At 38.3% G+C, this 21463-nt stretch overlaps 1 protein-coding gene across 3 annotated transcripts in view; it reads right to left on the reverse strand.

Moving 5' to 3' along the window:
- STK4 (serine/threonine kinase 4) overlaps positions 1 to 21463 on the reverse strand; it is a 117471-nt gene that overhangs the window by 63208 nt on the left and 32800 nt on the right. For all 3 annotated transcript variants that reach the window (XM_055266387.2, XM_055266389.2, XM_055266388.2), the window contains 2 exons: positions 19802 to 19930; positions 18966 to 19152 (listed from right to left, as the gene is read on the reverse strand). In XM_055266387.2, coding sequence (XP_055122362.2) covers positions 18966 to 19152; positions 19802 to 19930 — 316 coding nt within the window. The remainder of the gene's footprint in view (positions 1 to 18965; positions 19153 to 19801; positions 19931 to 21463) is intronic.

Here is a 21463-nt window from a genome sequence, read left to right on the forward strand (position 1 = left end):
CATATTGTACAGTCTCTAAAATCAAAATAAAGATTCTTGACATGTTAGAACTGCCATTAAACTAAGTGCAGAAAGAGTAGGGAAATGTAATTTTCCCAGTAACCTTATCTTTGAACCTTTCTTTCAGCACCCGTTAGCTAGATAGATGATCAAGTGTGGACAGCAGCTTGTCAGTTTGAAAAGCGTTAAGAGAATCATTCCAAGCTGATTAAAGGCCATGCTGTCCCCCAGGGCTTCAGCTAGCTGGTGGGTTTTTTGTTTTAACTTGAGCTAGTGTATTTTTTCTGATGTATCCCAAGAAATAAAGATGTTCAGCTGAATGATAATACAAGAAACCTAAAGCCGTAGAAAGAATGGACTGAAGAGAGAAATCAAGCCTTGAAAATACCACATCTTGCTCTGATTCTTTTATCTGATGCCGGCAATGCATGAATTCCTATACTAAGACTGGCCTATTTTTCTTTGTAAGCAGCATTTGTCAAGCTAAATGAGCAATCTGTCTAAGCCTACAGACAAAGCAGTGAATTCATAAGCAACTGCATCTTCCATTTATTTTTCTTTGAAAAATGCTACGTAAAAGCAGATGGAACCAACAACCCAAATGTCTATCAGGTGATGAACAGATAAACAAAATGCAGTGTATCCATACAGTGGAATATTATTCGGCAACAAAAAGAAATAGTGATACATGCTATAACATGGATAAACCTCAAAAACATTATGCAAAATGAAAGACACCATTCTCAAAAGGCCACATGTTATATGATTCCATTTACATAAAATGTCCAAAATAGGCAAATCTATAGAGACACAAAGTAGATTAATGGTTGCCTGGGGGTGAGAGGCGAATGAGAAGTGACTGCTAACAGGATTAGAGTTTTTTGAGGGGATGATAAAAATGTCTTGAATTCAATAGTGCTTAAACTTGCAACACCTTGTTAATATCCTAAAAAAAACACTGAATTCTATGCTTTAAAATCGCAAATTTTATGACATATAAATTATATCTCAATTTAAAAATAGTGGCCAGGCATGGTGGCTCATGCCTGTAATCCCAGCACTTCAGGTGGCCAAGGCAGGAGGATGGCTTGAGGCCACGAGTTCGAGACTAGCCTGAGCAACACAGTGAGACCCTGTCTCTACAAAAAAATTTTTTTTTAAATTAGCCGGGCATAGTGGTGCACACCTGTAGTCCCAACTACTCAGGAGGCTAAGGAAGAAGGATCACTTGAGCCCAGTTCAAGACTGCAGATGCCACTGCACTTCAGCCTGGGCAACAGACCAAGATCCTGTCTCCAAATTAAAAAAAAAAAAAAAAAAAGTAGAACTTTAAAAATTAGATAGAATTTTAAAAATTAGATTGTGGTGATGGTTGCACAACTCTGTGAATAAACTAAAAACCATTAAACTGTACACTTTAAATGAATAAATTGTATGGTATGTAAATTATATGTCAGTAACTCAATTTTTTTTAAGCAGCAAGACACCTTTCCTTTACTATTTGCTCTTATTTCTGGATTCATATGAACTACAACATAATGCCTGGGTAGTCATAACTGCGAAGGACCTTGACCAAAGACTGAAGCCCACTGTTCCATTGGAATGACCATCTACTAGACCTTAAACTTCATGACCTTCAATTTCAAACCTCCATTTTCCAGACTGTCACTAAGTAAACCACAATGGTCAACCTACTATTTCCTTAATTCCTAAAATGACTCTTTTCTACTTAAATCATAATTAATTCTGTGCAAACCAGAGAACTGGGCAGAGCCTGCCTTTTTTTCTGTTTCATGCATGAATGTTTGCAGGAAAAAAAAAAAAAAAACTCTGGTAATCCTGCAAATGTTTTCCTCTGGCTTGGAATAATATGCCTTAATGTGCAATTCTTATCACAGGGTTTGTTTTTTTCTAACATTTGTTATGAGTGTGTGGTTTTGGGTTTTGTTTTTGTTACCAGGCATCTAAGTGCTTTACATGTATCAGCTCATTTCATTACACTGGTTACTATCCAAGTAGCTGTGTATGGCCATAAATATTCCTTTGAATGTCCTTTGAAACCACTAAGAATTGCTGGAATCATAAGTTATAAGGTTCCCTGGAGCCCAGAATAACTCTTCCAGTTAAGCAGTTTTGGTAATTGCCTCTATATGAATGGACTTAATTTCTGGGCAATGGTGCTCTAGCTGTTTTAATTCTGGTGAACTGAAATATATCAATTCAAAGAGATCTAAATCCAAAATTCAAAGGGTTACTAACTACAGCAATAGTGGCAGCACATCTAAAAAGATAAAAAAAATGTTCACAGGTGAGAATGGTCCACATCTTGGTTCTTGCAAGAATTTCCTAATTGGTCTCATCTTTTACAGTCTTTTGAAACTCCATTTTATCACTTTCCTAGTCAAAGTGTCTTCAGATACCCTAATAACAGGAGAATCAGGTTCAAACTCCTTATTTTCGAATTCAAAGTCTTCCAAAATCCAATCAACACCCACATCTGCTTCAGCCAACCTGAATAATGAAAACACATTTCTACCTTTCTGACTTTGCACCTGCCTGTAACATCCTTCCCCAGCCTTCCTGCATATCTGAGTCATCCTTTTCACAAATCCTTTAATGCTTTCCTGTACCACTTACCTAGCATTTGTCTTAGTATATCATTACCTTCATATGTGGAGGTCCTTTCTCCTACATTGCCATTATCGAATACTATTATTTGAAGCGCCTAGAGTAATGCTCTATACACATAAGGAATTAGAACAATTAGAACAGTACACATGCCATAAGTATTAGATAATGATAATGACAAATGTCATCTTCCCCTTTTAATATATAAGTTACTGAAAGCGGTGAATGCCTCATTTGGTTTTCATACTCTACACGTTAATGACACATAGTGACTATCTAATAAATGCTTCTTGGTTGGCATTAAATATTCATTATAAACAAATACTGATTCCAAATTGATATTTCTAGAGCATAAACATTTGAAAAGAATCATCTGCTTTTTCTTTACAGATCCACTTAAATTGACATTTTAAAATGTATCTCCATTTTCTTGCTGAAAAAAAGGTCAGAACAGCAAGCTTAGAGCACCAGAGAAATAATATATTCCATTAACTGATGAAGAAAGATTTATCTGCCTCTTAGGTTTAAGGACCAAAGTATATCTTTTGTGATTCACTTTCCTATGTTCCTCATTACCATTATGCTACTGCCCTCTCTTGAAAAATGTATTTCCTCCATGGCTGTTCTTGGCTCTCCTTTTACCAATATAACTATACTGGAGTAGCTGTCTTTCAAAATATATAGGCCTTGAGCCCTTCACCCAAGTTACACTGAGATCTGGTACTTTCATATCCTAAAATGTGGTCTGGCAGGGTGTTCTGAATGAATTTTCAGGCACCAGGAGTCTGTGCTTTTTGGCTCATTCCAAAAGAATCAAGAATGCTAATGGTTTCCAAAGATAAAAGGGGGCCCAACATCTGGATACAATAAGAAAAACTGCACAAACAATTAGGATTTAGTCTCCACTCTGGCAGGACAACCTTGAATTATTTTTGAAACTGTGAGAAAAACCTAAGTACCAAGATGTCTGCTCTTCTATTGTAAATCTCACCCACGAGGGAGCTACTGATAAAATGCACGGTGAACCACAGCGGTTATCTTTCGGGGATGGAAAAAAAATCCAGTCGGTAATAAATTCCACTGTATTAAGATAAGAGGCTGAAACTTTACAAAGAAGGCTCATGTGTATCTAAAGTCTAGCCCTCTTAAAAATCTGTCATCTTGTATTCTGAGCTATTTAACAGATTCTCAAAACACGTATCATCTTATTGCCAAGGAATTTAAAACACAGACACACACACACACACACACACACACACACACACACACACCACACAGAGCCTCCCTCTCTCTTCTCGGCACAATGGTAAAATGTTACTGAAACTGACAAGTGACCTTCCCTTAGCTCAACCATGTTCATGTCAGCACTCAGGCATTCTTGGGCTGGCACTTACAAAACATCATTAATACTAAGAGTAAAAACTAAAAGTAAAAACTAACTATCAAGAGAAAAGGAATTAGGAAGAAGAAAAGCAGCGGTGGTTGAAGAAATGTTTAGGTCCAATGAAAAAAACACTCATACATTAAAAGATTTATTATAATACCTACCATTTTTGAGCATTTACACACTATTTTACACATACAAAGATCTCATATCATCTTGACAAAACTACAAAATAGGAACTTTGGTACCCCATTTTTTCAGACCAGGAAACTAAGGTTCAAAAAAGAAAGAACTTGACCAAGGTGATGTAGTCTGTAAGACCCTAGCGAAGTTTCAAGCCAAAGACTCTGACGCTAAAAATCAATGTTCACTCCACTACTCCTTTGTCCTTCTCTTGCCCTTACTCAGAGATAGGGTTCCAACAAAATCAAATGTTTTCAGCTTTAGTTTTGGGGTGCATAACTGCACTAACGCTGTCTGAAACTCTCATATGATGCTGACTGTGAGTGGCAAGCATACACTAACACAATACTCTGATGATAGATGTTTAAATCCTGAAGGGATTAGAAATTAGACAGTAAGGATACTGTGGTAAAAGAAGTGTTAAAATACTTGCAGTACTTTATGTCCTAATTACTGTACTTGCAAATGCCATAATCTGAGTCAGAGAGAATAAGACAGATAACACACAAGGGAGACAATGTTCTAACAACCCCTTTCAAACTGCAGATGGAAAGAAAATAGGCTCTGAGTCAAGAATTCCCATCTTATGCAGCTCTGAAATCAGTATCTGATGGACGGTGTTGAAGTAAAATCATTTTGACAACAGCCTAGCCTTTCACCTGATTTCAACATGAGGAAACTCATAGCAACAATAGGTGCCTTCATGAAACTTAGGACTTTCTGAGGAACTATAAACACATACTGTTTTTACCACAAAATACTATCTCAGTAATTTAACTAAAACATGTCTCTTAGTTGCCCTAACTTAATTATGTCATTATGCTTTAAAATTCTATTTCAAAGAGATTAATGTGGCTGTTGCTCTGGGAGAAAAATTAGAATCTTATGCACTAAGTACAAGTTTTAAAGAGGAATCATCATCTCACTCCCTTCAATTCACTGAATCTAATTTGAAGGCTTGGTCAGGGGAAACATTCCTTCAATTAGTAGTCCAAGTTCTGCCTCCCATTGACCTATTAAGCCTGGAGATGAGGAGGGGTGACCAGGGCTATGCATCTCTTGCGAATGTGGTAAGGACAAGAAAACCATGACATTATCGCCAATGAATCCTGAGAGGAAGAACCGCCGCATGTCAAATCTTTAGTGGATGAGTACATGTTATTACAAGTGGCCATCCTTTGGCTTGTCATTTCCTCACACAGGGCAAAAGCATTTAACTGCTAAACTACAAATCTGTGCAAATCAAGCTACTTCAGTTGCTCCAAAATGTTTTTGTTATCTCTGCCTCTAAAAAAAATTTTTTTTTTTGCTTTCAAACATATAATTTACTTTTTAAATATTTAATAATGTTGTAAAAGTTTGGATTCTTTCTACATCAAGTATAAAATTAATCCTTTTTATTTTATTTTATTTTGAGACAGTCTTGCTCTGTCACCCAGGCTGGAGTGTAGTGTACGACCTTGGCCCACTGCAATCTCCACCTCCCGGGTTCAGGCGATTCTCCTGCCTCAGCTTCCTTAGTAGCTGGGATTACAGGCACGCCCCACTACGCCCCGCTGATTTTTTGTATTTTTAGTAGAGATGGGGTTTCGCCATGCTGGTCAGGCTGGTCTCGAGCTCCTGACCTCAAGTGATCCACCCACCTCGGCCTCCCAAAGTGCTGAGATTACAGGCATGAGCCACGCATCCTGGACCGTTTTCATTTTAGCTCTAAATATTAACACCCTATTTCATAATGATCAAATAAAACAAGAAATTCTCCTTTAAAAAAAATGGTTGCTTGAAAACGGATAATGGTGAAACTATTTTTCTGCATATTAAGATAAAAGAAAAATATATAATTTAATATAAAACAGAAAATATGTAAAAAATTCCATCATTTTCACAGTACTACCAATTGTATTCAGTGCCACCAATATATTACTTTGGATGACATATGTTAGTAATACCAAAATTAACAAAACCCACAACCACACAGTGACAATTTTAACAATTTAACAATTTTAACAAATCTCCTTCAGAAGCTAAAAGATCAAGTATCAAAAATTGGTAAAGAATAGACAAATGAAAGACAATTAGCAACTGATTGCCAATTGCATAGATTCCTGCACCAAACAATTAGAAAATACATTATTTTTAAGACACACAAAACACATTTAATGAAAATTAATAACATGTTAGGCCACAATGTCTCAAAAAATAACAAAGAATTGATATAACACAGACCACATTCTTCAACTGCCATTCTATAAATTAAAAATTTTAAATAAGCAGTTTTTTAAAATCATACATTTGCTATTAAAAAACACTTCTGAATAACTCATGGGTTAAAAAATAAATGTGTATAGCACAAGCACTACAGACTGGAAAAAAATATTTACAACATACCACATATGAAAATGTATGGAATACAGCTAAAACAGAACTAAGAGAAAAAGTTACAATGTTGATTAAATGTATTAGTAAGCAAGAAAATTAAAAAGCTAAGTATTCAAATTAAAAAAAGACAAAAAAACATCAATTAAAGATTTTTTTTTTTTAATAAAACCTCTTAAACTAAAAATAGACCAAAACTTATTTAGCCTGTTAAGGGGTATCGACCAAATTCTGCCGCAAAATCAGACTCGATGGTAAAAAATCCCAAGAATTTTCTTTAAAGTGAGCAACAAGACAAGAATGTCCACTACCAGCTCTACTATGCAACACCGTATTGGAGGTCTTAATAAGAAAAAAAAACCTTGGCCAGGCTTGGTGGTTCACACCTGTAATCCCAGTACTTTGGGAGGTTGAGGAAAGAGGATTACCTGCACCCAGGAGTTCCAGACCAGCCTGGGCAACATAGGGAGATCTCATCTCTACAAAAAAAAAAAAAAATCACGGGTGTGGTGGCACATGCCTGTGGTCCCAGCTACTCAGGTGGCTAAGGCAGGAGGATTGCTTGGCCCCAGGAATTCAAGGCTGCAGTGAGCTAGGATCGCACCACTGCATTCCAGAGTGAGATAGTGTCTCAAAAAAAAAGAAGAAGAAAATCGTATATAAAGATCAAAAGGAAAAACTATAATCATAATTCACAGACAATAAGACTGTCTCCATTTTTTTAAAAAGGAAATCTCCATAAACCGGTTACAATGAATAAAATAGTCCATAAATGCCTACAGTAGTTGTCTATACAAGAAAAATGTTAGAAACAAAAGTTTTTTAAACTATGCCATTTGTAATAGCAACAAATAAGTATCTAAAAATAAATTTAACAAAAAGCTCTAAAACATCTTTGTGGGACAATTATAAAATTATCTAAGACTATAAAAGATAGACCAAACAGATTGAAAGATAAATAAACCACATTCATACATAGAATTAACATAGAGATGTCAATTCTGCCTAATTAATCTATGTATCCAATGCAATTAAGTCAAAATTCCAGTAGTATTTTATAAAGTTTGATATACTGATCCTAAAATTTATATGGGAGAGGCCGGGTGCAGTGGCTCACGCCTGTAATCCCAGCACTTTGGGAGGCCAAGGTGGGCAGATCACGAGGGCAGGAGATTGAGACCACCCTGGCCAACACGGTGAAACCCTATCTCTACTAAAATACAAAACATTAGCCGGGCATGGTGGCGTGCGCCTGTAGTCCCAGCTACTTGGGAGGCTGAGACAGGGGAATCGCTTGAACCCAGGAGGCAGAGGTTGCAGTGAGCTGAGACCGCGCCACTGCACTCTAGCCTGGTGACAGAGCAAGACTCCATCTCAAAAACAAAACAAAACAAAATTTATATGGGAGAATAGTGATATAAATTTCAAGAAGTAATCTGTGATGAAAAGAAAAATAAGAAGGGGATGGGAAATCTATTGTAGACAAATGGTCAAAGAAGGACTGAGAAGGTGACAGGATCAAAGACCTGGATAGAGGGGGGAAGCAAGTCTTTCAGATGGAAAAATAAAACAGACTACTGGAGCTCATATTGTAAACAAAAACAAATTCCTGATCTATATCAGGAATATATATATTTTTACTGTAATTTACTGTAACATAAGCCTTAGTCCTGGCTCCCAACAACTTGACTTAAAAATATATATATATTTGTATGTATACATATATATTTTTTTCAAGTCAATTCTACATAAGAATTATTAGATTTTTTAAAAAATTTATTGAATTATTCAAGTAAGGCCATTTTAGCTGATTACAGTTTAAAAACTATATGCATGGTACCATGCTACAGAAAAAGAACACCAATTGTGTCAAGTCCACTGAGAAATCTGGGAAGGGAGAGAAAAAGTGACTATTTTGAGATGTTTTGGCTGACTTCTTATTTGAACTTTGCCAAGTATGAGGTATCCAATCTCCCAACTAAATAAAATAAAGACATTGCCCTAGTGTCACTGCGGTTACTTAAAATACACTTAAGAATGAATAAATAATGGTCTTGTTCTAGCATAAAGCCTACCTTTATATAAAGGGGATTTGTGAACTCAAATGGGAACACAGTTATAACCCATTAACTTAATACAGAGCTCCCTCTGCTGGCCCAGAGAACGCACAATGATCCTAACACTGACACAGACCCTCTCATGTCACTTCAATAATGTGTCCTGCTGTTTGGGGAGGTAAACAAGGTTATTCTAGAGCCCTTATTCAAAAACAAAAACAACAACAAAAACAAGAACATATCTAGACAAATAGAAGAAGCCTTCCAAAATCCCCAATCTAATATTTTATCCAGACACAGGTTTTCAAAGTAACGTGAACCATGGTTTGCCTCTTTCGTTCTCACATGTATGCTTGAGGCCACTTAAAATCAATCAAATCCCACCTTAATCCCTTCCCTCCAACTGCAATCTGACTCCTTCCTATAGATTCAGATATATACATCCAAAACAAATCCCCTCAGAGGTAACAATATCATTAGCTTATCAGAGGCATGCCCCCTCTGAAAACCACCTGTCCTTTCCTTCTGGAAATACTGAGGACATATGTAGAGTAACTGGTTATCAAAACAACCAGCAAGGAGAAGTACATTACTACAAGCTGAGATTTACCAACACATGATCTGTAACATAAGCCTTAGTCCCACCTCCCAACACTTGATAAAGGGGCTCTGCTAGAGGTAGTATAATCTAATGATTCAGAACATAACCTCTGAAATCAAACATATCTGGGTTCAAATCTTGGCTTTTCTGTTACTCATTATATAATCACAAGCATGTTACTTAATCTCTGCAACTGCAATTGGATTTCAACTGCTTATTAAACAGAGAGTGGTTCTATTTACCACACAGCATGGCTGTAATGATCAAAATATGTGAAATGCTTAAAGGATAAATGCTTAAAGGACAGTGTGTGGTATATATTAAGTGCCTAATCACTAATAATTATTATTAGCAGTTATAACATCCATCCTATTGAGTATAACACATAAGTTACATATAATAAATAATTGGGAGGCCAGGCACAGTGGCTCACGCCTGTAATCCCAGCACTTTGGGAGGCAGAGGCAGGCAGATCACGAGGTCAGGAGTTTGAGACCAGCCTGACCAATATGGTGAAACCCCATCTCTACTAAAAACATAAAAATTAGCCGGGTGTGGTGGCATGCACCTGTAATACCAATCTCAGGAGGCTGAGGCAGGAGAATCGCTTGAACCCAGGAGGCAGAGGTTGCAATAAGCCGAGATCACACCACTGCACTCCAGCCTGGGCAACAGAGCAAGACTCCGTCTCAGAAAAAAATAAATAAACAAATAAATAATTGGGAAGTCCTAGCCAGAGCAACCAGGCAAAAGAAAGAAATAAAATGCACTCAAATAGGAAAAGAAGAAGTCAAACTATCTCTCTTTACTGACAATATGATTCTATACCTAGAAAATCCTAAAGACTCTGCCAAAAGGCTACTAGAATTGATAAGCACCTTTAGTGAAGTTTCAGGATAAAAAAATGTACAAAAATCAGTAGCATTTCTATACATAAACAATGGCCAGGCTGAGAGTGAAATCAAGAACACAATCCTACTTACAACAGCCACAAAGAAAATGAAATACCTAAGAATACAGGTAACCAAGGAAGTGAAGGATCTCTACGAGAACTACAAAACACTGCTGAAAGAAATCAGAGATAACACAAATAAATGGAAAAACACTGTATGCTCATGGATAGGAAGAATCAATATAATTAAAATGCATATACTGTCCGAAGCAATTTACAGATTCCATACTATTCCTATAAAATTGCCAATGACATTCTTCGCGGAACTAGAAAAAACTATTCTAAAATTTATATGGAACCAAAAAGAGCCCAAATAGCCACAGCAATCCTAAGCAAAAAGAACAAAGCCAGAGGCAGTGCACTACCTGATTTCAAACTATAAGACTATAGTAACCAGAATGCTATTCTGGTACAGGTACAACAACAGACACATAAACCAATGGAACAGAATAGGAAACTCAGAAATAAAGCTGCACACCTACAACCATCTGATCTTCGACAAGGCCAACAAAACAAGCAATGGGTAAAGGACACCCTATTTAATAAATGGGATAACTGACTAGCCATATTAAAAAGACTGAAAGTGGATCCTTATCTTTCACCATATATAAAAATTAAGTGAAGATGGATTAAAGATTTAAATGTAAGACCTCAAACTATAAAAATCCAAAAAGAAAACCTAGGCGATACCCTTCACAACACTGGCCTTGGCAAAAAGTTTTTGGCCAAGTCCTCAAAAGCAATGGCAACAAAAGCAAAACTTGACAAGTGGGACCTAATTAAACTAAAGAGCTTCTGCACAACAGCAAAAGAAACTGTCGGCCGGGCGCGGTGGCTCACGCTTGTAATCCCAGCACTTTGGGAGGCTGAGGCGGGCGGATCATGAGGTCAGGAGATCGAGACCACGGTGAATCCCCGTCTCTACTAAAAATACAAAAAATTAGCCGGGCGTGGTGGCGGGCGCCTGTAGTCCCAGCTACTCGAAGAGGCTGAGGCAGGAGAATGGCGTGAACCCGGGAGGCAGAGCTTGCAGTGAGCCGAGATTGCGCCACTGCACTCCAGTCTGGGCGACAGAGCGAGACTCTGTCTCAAAAAAAAAAAAAAAAAAAAACTGTCAACAGTGTAAACAACCTACAGAAAGGGAGAAAATATTCACAAACGATACATTCAACAAAGGTCTAATATCCAGAATCTATAAAAAAAAAAACAAACTTACACAAATCAACAAGCAAAAAACAATTCCATTAAAAAATGGGCAAAGGACATGAACAGACACTTCTCAAAAGAAGACATACAAGTGGCCAACAAATATATCAAAAAATGTTCAGCATCACTAATCATCGAGAAATCCAAATCCAAACCACAATGAGATAGATATCTCATACCGGTAAGAATGCCTATCACTAAAAAAAAGGTCAGAAAACAACAGATGCTCGTGAGGCTATGGAGAAAAGGGAATGGTTATATACTGTTGGTAGGAATGTAAGTTAGTTCAGCCACTGTGAAAAGCAGTTTGCTAATTTCTCAAAGAACTTAAAACAGCAATCCCATTCGACCCAGCAATCCCATTACTGGCTATATACCCAAAGGAAAATAAATCATTCTACCAAAAATGCACATGCACTCATACGATGAGTTTACCACCACACTATTCACAATAGCAAAGACATGGAATCAACCTAGGTGCCCATCAATAGCAGACTGGATAAAGAAAATATGATACATATATGCCATGGAATACTATGCAACCATCCATGTAAGCAGCCATAAAAAAAGCATGCAATTAGGCCAGGCGCAGTGGCTAACACCTGTAATCCCAGCACTTTGGGAGGCCATGGCAGGTGGATCATTTGAGGTCAGGAGTTCAAGACCAGCCTGGACAACATGGTGAAACCTTGTCTCTACTAAAAATACAAAAATTAGCCGGGTGTGGTGGTACACGCCTGTAATCCCAGCTACTCAGGAGGCTGAGGCAGGAGAATTGCTTGAACCTGGGAGGCAGAGGTTGCAGTGAACTGAGGTCGCGCCAACACACTCCAGCCTGGGCGACAGAGCAAGACTCCGTTAAAAAAATGCAATTATGTCCTTTGCAGCAACATGGATGGAGTTGGAGGCCATAATTCTAAGCAAACTAACACAGAAACAGAAAACCAAATACCGCATCTGTTCACTTAGTGGGAGCTAAACACTGAGCACACATGGATGTAAACATGAGAATAACAGACATTGCAGACTGCTAGAGGTGAGAGGGAGAAAGGGGACCATGGGTCGAAAAACTAGCTACTGGGTACTATGCTCATTACCTGGGTATAATATATTTATGCATCAAACCTGCACATGTACCCCCTGTATGTAAAATAAAAGTTGAAATTTTTAAAATAAATAAATGAATAAATAATTGTTTTGAACAAACAAAAGCCATCCCTGGATTCTCAGTGAAAGACAGCACCAGAATCACCGTAACTATGATGAGTTTTCTATTATGGATCTAATGCCTATGAATATAATAGGCAACCAAAACAAATCAGAAGCTCTGTGGAATGAAGACAGCATAGACTCTGACGTGCTTTCTTTTTTTGTTTGTTTTTTGAGACGGAGTCTCGCTCTGTCACCCAGGCTGGAGTGCAGTGGCACGATTTTGGCTCACTGCAACCTCCACCTCCTGGGTTCAAGCTACTCTCCTGCCTCAGCCTTCCGAGTAGCTGGGACTACAGGCGCCCGCCACCATGCCCGGCTAATTTTTGTATTTTTAGTAGAGATGGGGTTTCACCATATTGGCCAGGCTGGTCTCGATCTTCTGACCTTGTGATCTGCCTGCCATGGCCTCCCAAAGTGCTGGGATTACAGGCGTGAGCTACTGCATCTGGCCAACTCTGAAGCGCTTTCAATGTCCAGCTCCACCACTTACTAGCCATGTGACCATGAACAAGTAACAATCTCTCTGAACCTGTTCCTTTATAGAGAGAGTGGAGAAACATCATCTCTGTAGACAGTTAAGATAACGGAATGAGCTGAAGTGCTAAGGCCTCCCCTCCTGTTATAAACACACAGAAACTCAAGACTTAAAAAACAAACAAACAAACAAAAAAACAACCCATAGTGCTCAGAACCAGAAAACGAAAACTTCCAGATGCCAAAAGCAGGAAAGAAACGCACAGCACTGCGCCGAGTGGCCTACTGGGAAAACCAAATCACAAGGACTTTAGCTTTAAGGCTGATGTGCAAATAGCAATCAGGATAAGGCAGAAGGCAAGACATACCTCTAAAAGGGGAAGCCAGAACTCAATTCCCAGCATAAAGATAGGAGCCAGGACAATACTGCCCAGAAGCTTGAGAAGATGGCTTACAAATGGCTTCTGCTTAGGTAGGTAAGAGGTGGAAAAAATCAACTTCTAGAAATACAATTCCCTTGGCTGTACCACAAGTACAATGTGGAACTGAGAAATAATCTAAAGACTGCTCTAGAAAGAAATACCCCATAGGGCCCTAGGGATGCCTGTACAACCCAAGGAATACAAAGGACCTCCAAGCAAGATAATTCTCACCAAACATAAGCTCAAAAACAAAAATTATAAAGTGTAAGAAGAAATGTAACAATATGAGAGATAACAAACGCAATAAACAGAAAAATTAGACCCCAAAAACACAAAATAATAGCATGATCTGAAAGTTTTTTTTTTAAAAGGGAAATTGAAATCTTCAAAGAGATAAACAGAAAAAATCTGTAAGACAAGCCCAGAGCAGCGGTATGCACCTGTAGTCTCAGCTGCTTGGGAGACTGAGGTAGGAGGATGATGAGCCCAGGAGTTCAAGACCTGCCTGGGCAACATAGCAAGACCCCATTTCTGGGAATAAATACATATATACATACATACATACATACATACATACATACATCTGAAACAAAATGAAGCAAAAATAAAATAAAAAAGGAGAAAAAGAAATCCCAGAAAAAAATAATAATAATAGAGAAACCAAAGAGAATATTCCAAAACTGAATAAAGTCCTGGGTCCTTAGATTGAAAAGTACAGAGCCAGAAGAAGTGGTATTAGAAGGAAGAAAAAAAAATCCAACATAGAGACAATAAGTTAAAACAGAAAATATTCAGGAAAATGAAAAAAAGAGAAAAAAGTAAATCATCTACAAAAGAACAATATTGACAACAGAATTTCCATCACCATCAACAGATACCAGAAAATATCAAAATGATCTCTTCAAAGTACAAAGAGAAAATAAGAGTCAACTTAGAAATCCATGCCTCAGTAAACTATATTCAAAAAAGAGAAAAAAATTAAGACTTTTATTAACCATACGAATTATAAAAGTTTGCTACCCATTACACCCTACTGAAAGGAGAAGAAAAATGAGCCCATAAGATAAAGTATAAGCTTTATACCATAAGATAAAGTATAAGCTTTAAGAAGCAAAGGTAAGCAAACATATCAGTAGCTCACTATGTTCATAAATTGTATTGACTCTAAATAATGATTATAGTAGCTAACGTGTTTTTTTTTTTTTTTTTGAGACGGAGTCTCGCTCTGTCGCCCAGGCTGGAGTGCAGTGGCGCGATCTTGGTTCACTGCAACCTCCGCCTCCCAGGTTCACGCCATTCTCCTGCCTCAGCCTCCCAAGTAGCTGGGACTACAGGTGCCCGCCACCATGCCCGGCTAATTTTTTGTATTTTGTTTAGTAGAGACGGGGTTTCACCGTGTTAGCCAGGATGGTCTCGATCTCCTGACCTCGTGATCCACCTGCCTCGGCCTCCCAAAGTGCTGGGATTACAGGCATGAGCCACAGCGCCCAGCTGCTAATGTTTTTTAAAAATCTGGTGAACCAAAGCAATAGACAACAATAACAAAATATGAGAGAGGCAGTTTGAAAAAAGGCAAAGTGTCTTAAATCCTTTTTCTTATTCAGGAAGAGGAGAGAGATATTGATTAACTTTGAAATTTATTAGGAAAGTAGAAATTTAAGTAAGCATATACTTATGCATACACTTTGCCAGTTGGTAGAAGAGAGTGGGAAGAGGGGATTAAGGTAAGGAAAAGGAAGTGATGGTGGTGAGGACTCAATCAATCCAACAGAAGGAAAGAAAGGAGGCTGGGCATGGTGGCTCACGCCTGTAATCCCAGCACTTTGGGAGGCCAAGGCAGGCAGATCATGAGGTCAAGAGTTCGAGACCAGCCTACCAACATAGTGAAACCTGGTCTCTACTAAAAATACAAAAAAAAATTAGCTGGGTGTAGTGGCACGCGCCTGTAATCCCAGCTACTTGGGAGGCTGGGGCAGGAGAATCACTTGAACCCAGGAGGTGGAGGTTGCAGTGAGCCAAGATCACACCACTGCATTCCAGCCTGGGCGACAGGGCAAGACTCCATCTCAAAAAAAAAAAAAAAAGAAAAGAAAAAGGAGAAAAAAAGAATTTCATAACAAAAATATCAAAAGCAATTCCAACAAAAGCAAAAATTGACAAATGGAATCTAATTAAAGAGTCTCTGCACAGCAAAAGAAACTATCATCAGAGTGAACAGACAACCTACAGAAAGGGAGAAAACTTTTGCAATCTACCCATCTGACAAAAGTCTAATATCCAGAATCTACAAGGAACTTAAACAAATTTACAAGAAAAAAAAAATCCATGAAAAATTGGGCAAAGGACATGAACAGACATTTCTTAAAAGATTATTTATTTTTATTTTTAAGGCTAGTCAAGTGAAACAGTGGGAGTGGAGAAAAACAAAAAATTGGTTGAGGCCAGGCGCAGTGGCTCACGACTTTTAATCCCAGCACTTGGGGAGGCCAAGATGGGGGGATCACTTGAGGTCAAGAGTTCAAGACCAGCCTGGCCAACATGGTGAAACCCCATCTCTACTAAAAATACAAAAATTAGCCAGGCATGGTGGCACATGCCTGTAATCCCAGCTACACAGGAAGCTGAGGCAGGAGAATCACTTGAACTCAGGAGGCAGAGGTTGCAGTGAGCCAAGATCACACCACTGCACTCCAGCCTGGGCGAAAGAGCAAAACTCCACCACAAAAAAAAAAAAAAAAAAAAGAAAAAGCTGGTTGTGATCAATTAGTTGTAAAAACCACTGCACTCAGACTAACCAACAGTTATCATTTTTTTAAAGACATTTTTAGAGGCCGGGAACAGTGGCTCAACCTGTAATCCCAACACTTTGGGAGGCTGAGGCGGGCAGATCATGTGAGGTCAGGAGTTTGAGACCAGCCTGGCCAACATGGTGAAACCTCATCTCTACTAAAAATACAAAAAAATTAGCCGGGTGTGGCAGCACACGCCTGTAGTCGCAGCTACTCAGGCGGCTGAGGCAGGAGAAACACTTGAACCCCGGAGGTGGAGGTTGCTGTGAGCCAAGATCGCACCATTGCACTCCAAGCCTGGGCGACAGAGTGAGACTCCGTTTCCAAAAAAAAAAAAAAAAAATTTAGAGACGTTTTAGGTTCACAGCAAAACTGAGAGGAAGGTAAGGAGGGTTCCCGTATCCCATATACTCCCTGCCACACATGCATAGCCTCCCTTAACATTTATAATTTTAATTTCCAAGGATAAACATTTCATAGAGGTTTAAATAAGGAACTAAATGAAAGTCTATCTATTTTCACAAATTTTAACCTCTAGAAATTTCAGTTCTGTAAGTCATGAATTACACAATTTTTATAAATGTGTTGACTATTAGAGGAATAAGGGACAATGAAAATAAACAAGTTTAGTAATTATTTAATTTTACTGATTAGGGCACTGAGACCCATAGGAGGAAAGTGAATTATCTAACACCACATAGATCAGTATCTGAGCCCAGGCTTGTACCTGGTCCAATATTAAATATTAAATCAGGCCAGGAGAGGTGGCTCACACCTCTAATTCCAGCACTTTGGGAGGCCAAGGCAGGATGATCACTGAAGACCAGGAGTCCAAAACCAGCCTGGGCATCATAGCAAGACCCTGTCTCTACAAAAAATTTAAAAATTAGCTGGGCACACCTATACATACTCCCAGCTACTTGGGAGACTGAGGTGGGAGGATAGCTTGAGCCCAGGAGATCAAGGTTACAGTAAGCTGATCATACCTACCGTACGCTAACCTGGGCAAGAACAAGACCCTATCTGTTAAAAATAAATAAATAAATAAATACTTAAAGTCAATTATAAAGAAATGGTATGATGACTGAGGTTTACTTTAATTCATTTTACTATTTTCTACAGTTATTATCAGAAAAAAAAAATCTTGCCCAAAATACCACTGATATCATAGCATGTCCTATAAATCAGGACTTTGAAGCCTGCATTACCTTAAGAATCTTTTTTTCCCCTTCCTCCTCTCACTGTTTTTTATGGCCTTAAAAATGAATACTTTTACAAAGTGTTTACTATTTGCTTTTTGGTGAGGTGGGGCTGAAATAAGATGGGCAGTGAGTTGATCATTGCTGAAGCTGAGTAATATAGGTCTATAGGGGTCATTATATTATTCTGTGTAAATGTATGTAAGTTTTAATTTTCCATAATGATAAATTTAAGTAACTCCTAAAACAATAAGGAATTTTTAAAAATCTCAAAATAAGTGGCAAATCTGTCAAATCTGTAATCCAAAAAGGAGAATTACAAAACCTGCAACAGACTGTGAACAAATTGTATTTAATGTTACTCAGACTGTGACTGCTTAGGTTTTTAAATAGTTCTCTTCATGATAATAATAAAAGATGCATGTTTCTCATTAGACATGCTAAAACTATCCAAGTTCAGAAACTGAAAAGAATAAACAACTCATTGAATTAGCATTTGAATTACGAAAATCACATTTGGAAAAAAATTAATTCTTTAAATAAAAATGGGCACATTTTCAATTTCCCTAACATGTGCATGCACAACACACGCTAACAGGTCGGCCTAGTTGTGTTACACAGTGATTATAATCGTCTACATAATTAAACCCCTTAAGACAAGTAGACGATTTAGTACTCAGAGTCAATGAAAAGAACTAGAGGTCAGTAGCTCATTACTGCAAAACGAACATTCTTAACAAATCATACTGGCTACTTTTAAAACAGGAGGGGAGGAGAAGGGCAATCTAGTACATGGCATTTAGTTGATAATTTGTATATTACCAAACATGGGATTTCTAGAGTGCCTTAATCTTGAGTTTAGGGGATGAAACATAAAGCACCATGAGCACTGAATGACACAAGAATTTCACTCTAAGATAGGAGCTGAACACAAGGTGTTAGGCCTAGTCACAGGCAAAAAAGGATCAGCCAGATATGGAGAGAAACAGAGATGAGTTTAAACTAGAAGAAACTGGATAGAACTTTTCAACTTGTACAGTCATCTTTCATTGACTGACAGTGTTGGTAAACTTGGGTTAGACCCAAACTGTCATGAAAATAAACTCAAGATGTATGTACAGTAAATAACTCAGAATGTCATTACACCTTCACAGGAATTATGCATCAAACAATGCATGTGCTTGCCTCCAAAGATCAAGGTAAGGAAGGAAAATAATGACAACATTCAATGAGAAAATGGCTGTTCTGGTTCAAAAGCAAAATCCTTTCTCACCATCAATGCTTTCTTCACTTTGACTCCACAGGCCAGCTTTCCCCCTCCCCAAACCTCCCGCCCCCATTGCAAACCTCCAAGTTTTCTACTCCTTTGGTTGTGACAAAAGAAAGAACTCAAAGCTAAGCCTGCATGAACCATGAGAATCTGCCTTCTCTGAAATATGTATGCTTGGTCTAAGAAGTCAGTGGATTTACTCAAAGCCTTACTTTTCATAGTTCCTTCCTCTTCTTCATCCTCTGCATTGATCACCATGGTGCCCAGCTGTGACGGCAACGTGTCATCGTGCTCAATCATAGTATTGGCTCCATCAGTCATGGTGCTGGCTACTCGGACAGTGCCCATCTCATCACCCACTGCTCGAACCATCGTGCCAGAATCCATTTCATCCTCTTCCTGTAAAAGGATACGATCTCAAATTGGGGCTAATTTGACAAAAGACTGAGTTTTCTGAATAACTACTACTTATCTTAGTGAAAATATTTCGAGATTTAACGCTTATTCAGGTCCTAAACTCAGCTTCCAGAAATGAAAGCACTGTTACTTAAGCAAAGAAGACAAATTTTTCCATGTGATAATAAGCAGTGTATCTAACCCTAAAGGAATTCTTCCTCCACTCTTCTTAATAGAGTTTTGCAACATAGATCTAAGAAACTCATGTGAACATCTTTGGAATCTCAGGGTTGAGAGGAAGTCTATAAATGTAAAAGCTACATGTTAAGTATGGATCCCAGATTCCTCAAAAGGATATGAAAAGCCAAGTCCCAGACCTGAGCATTCTCTCTCTCTAAAATAAAAAGTTAAATTGAGTAAAAGACGGGGGCAAAAGAGGAAAATTTAAAAGTGTTTTAGGAAGCACTGGGAGAAGAACAAGCACAGATACAGCAACCCTCTAGCATGTGTTGGTCCAGGTTAGGACATAGTTATGCTGGAAGAGTCTCCAGCTGCAAGTTGATCCAGTATCTCCTACTCATCTTACCTGGTTTGGCAATCATAAAATAACAAGCATCAATGCCTGAGGCCCACAGCAATGGCTGCCACTCACTGAGTTTTCTTCATCGTCCTGGTCCACTTCCCGCTGCTGGGATTCCTGGCGTTTCAGTTTCACATCCATGGCTTCATTAATTAAGTCTCGCAGTATTGACACTCCTTTGGCACTCTTGACAAATGGGTGCTTAAAGAACAAAGTAGAAAATACTGGAGACAGTTTATATGGTGACAGTGCCAAAACAGTACCTGGAACACAGTAGGTACTGGATAACATGTGTTGAATCAATCAATGAATTTGATCTTTCTCTTTGTGCTTCGGACAACGGCTAAACCACACTCTCTTTATAACTCTGGGCAGAGCAAATTCAGTCTTCGCCTATCTTTTTCAGCCTGGCTGAAATGCCTATGCCATTTCTCTTTGTCAAATCTAGCGATTCTCAATAGGGAGTATCATCTCCTGGAGGAAGTTGTGTAAACATGTTGGGAACATGTTATAGCTGTCACAATGTTTGGTGAGCACAGATGGCATGGGACACTAGCAATTTTGCAAGGTACAGAACTGTCCTGTACGACCATGAACTGTGGCAGATTCTGCACATTTTTTCAAATGTCTCAGGGTGTGTACACACCTTGGTAGATAATACCAAAAAAATGTTTTCAAGAGATACGCAAAAAGGTCAGTGATTTGGGAGGTGATTTTAGAGAGGCGAGCTTAATGGAATAAAGAAATTATTTAGAAATCACTGAAAAATCTACTCATCTGACTTATTCTTTCTATGGTAGCATTTCCAACTACATATTTAGGTAAAAAGGATTTTAGTGCAAAAATGCAGTTGCTGCAGACATACTAAAACTGATCATATATATGTAACAGATTTTGACCCTAATATTATTCAATCACCAGACACTTGAAACAAAGGGGTATTGTTGAATTTCATTAATAAAAATTGCTTTATAAGTTTTTAATATTAATACCATCATATGTTTTTATTGTTTGTATTTGTAGCACGTGGTAAGAAATCTATGCTGTGAAAGTTACATATGGAAATTCTTTTTGGGGAATTGCCTGTTGTCTTCCAAACTTACTCCAATATTGTGTGCCCATTGTTTCTTGGCAATCCATTCTCTGTTCTCCATCACCCATCAAAGGATGCAAGTTCCAAGTAAGAACTCCAGAGATGGAAAATATACCTCAAAATGTGGTCGGATTGCAACACAGGAGATACATTTCCATAACATTTTGTCACTATCCCATCTAGGTTTGGCAATCCACTTAGAAATAAGACCCAGCTCATTTGCAATAATACCATATTGCCTTGTTCTTTCCACTTAGAAAATCTGTAAGATCATATCCCACCTTCTGTAATGAGACAAATAAATCTGGCCTGTTATTATTTAACATCAGTTTCATGCTAGTGTCCACCCATTCTTTTTACTGTATTTCTTAAATGGCGTAGTTTCTGATTTTCTTTTTTTCTTTTTTTTTTTTTTTTTTGAGATGGAGTCTTGCTCTGTTGCCCAGGCTGGAGTGCAGTGGCACAATCTCAGCTCACTGTAACCTCTGCCTCCCGGGTTCAAGTGCTTCTCCTGCCTCAGCCTCCTGCTGGGATTACAGGCATGTGCCACCATGCCCAGCTAATTTTTGTATTTTTTTAGTAGAGATGGGGATTCAGCATGTTGGCCAGGCTGGTCTCGAACTTCTGACCTCAAGTGATCC

Source organism: Symphalangus syndactylus, chromosome 24 (genome assembly GCF_028878055.3).
Source record: "Symphalangus syndactylus isolate Jambi chromosome 24, NHGRI_mSymSyn1-v2.1_pri, whole genome shotgun sequence".
Lineage (NCBI taxonomy): Eukaryota > Metazoa > Chordata > Mammalia > Primates > Hylobatidae > Symphalangus > Symphalangus syndactylus.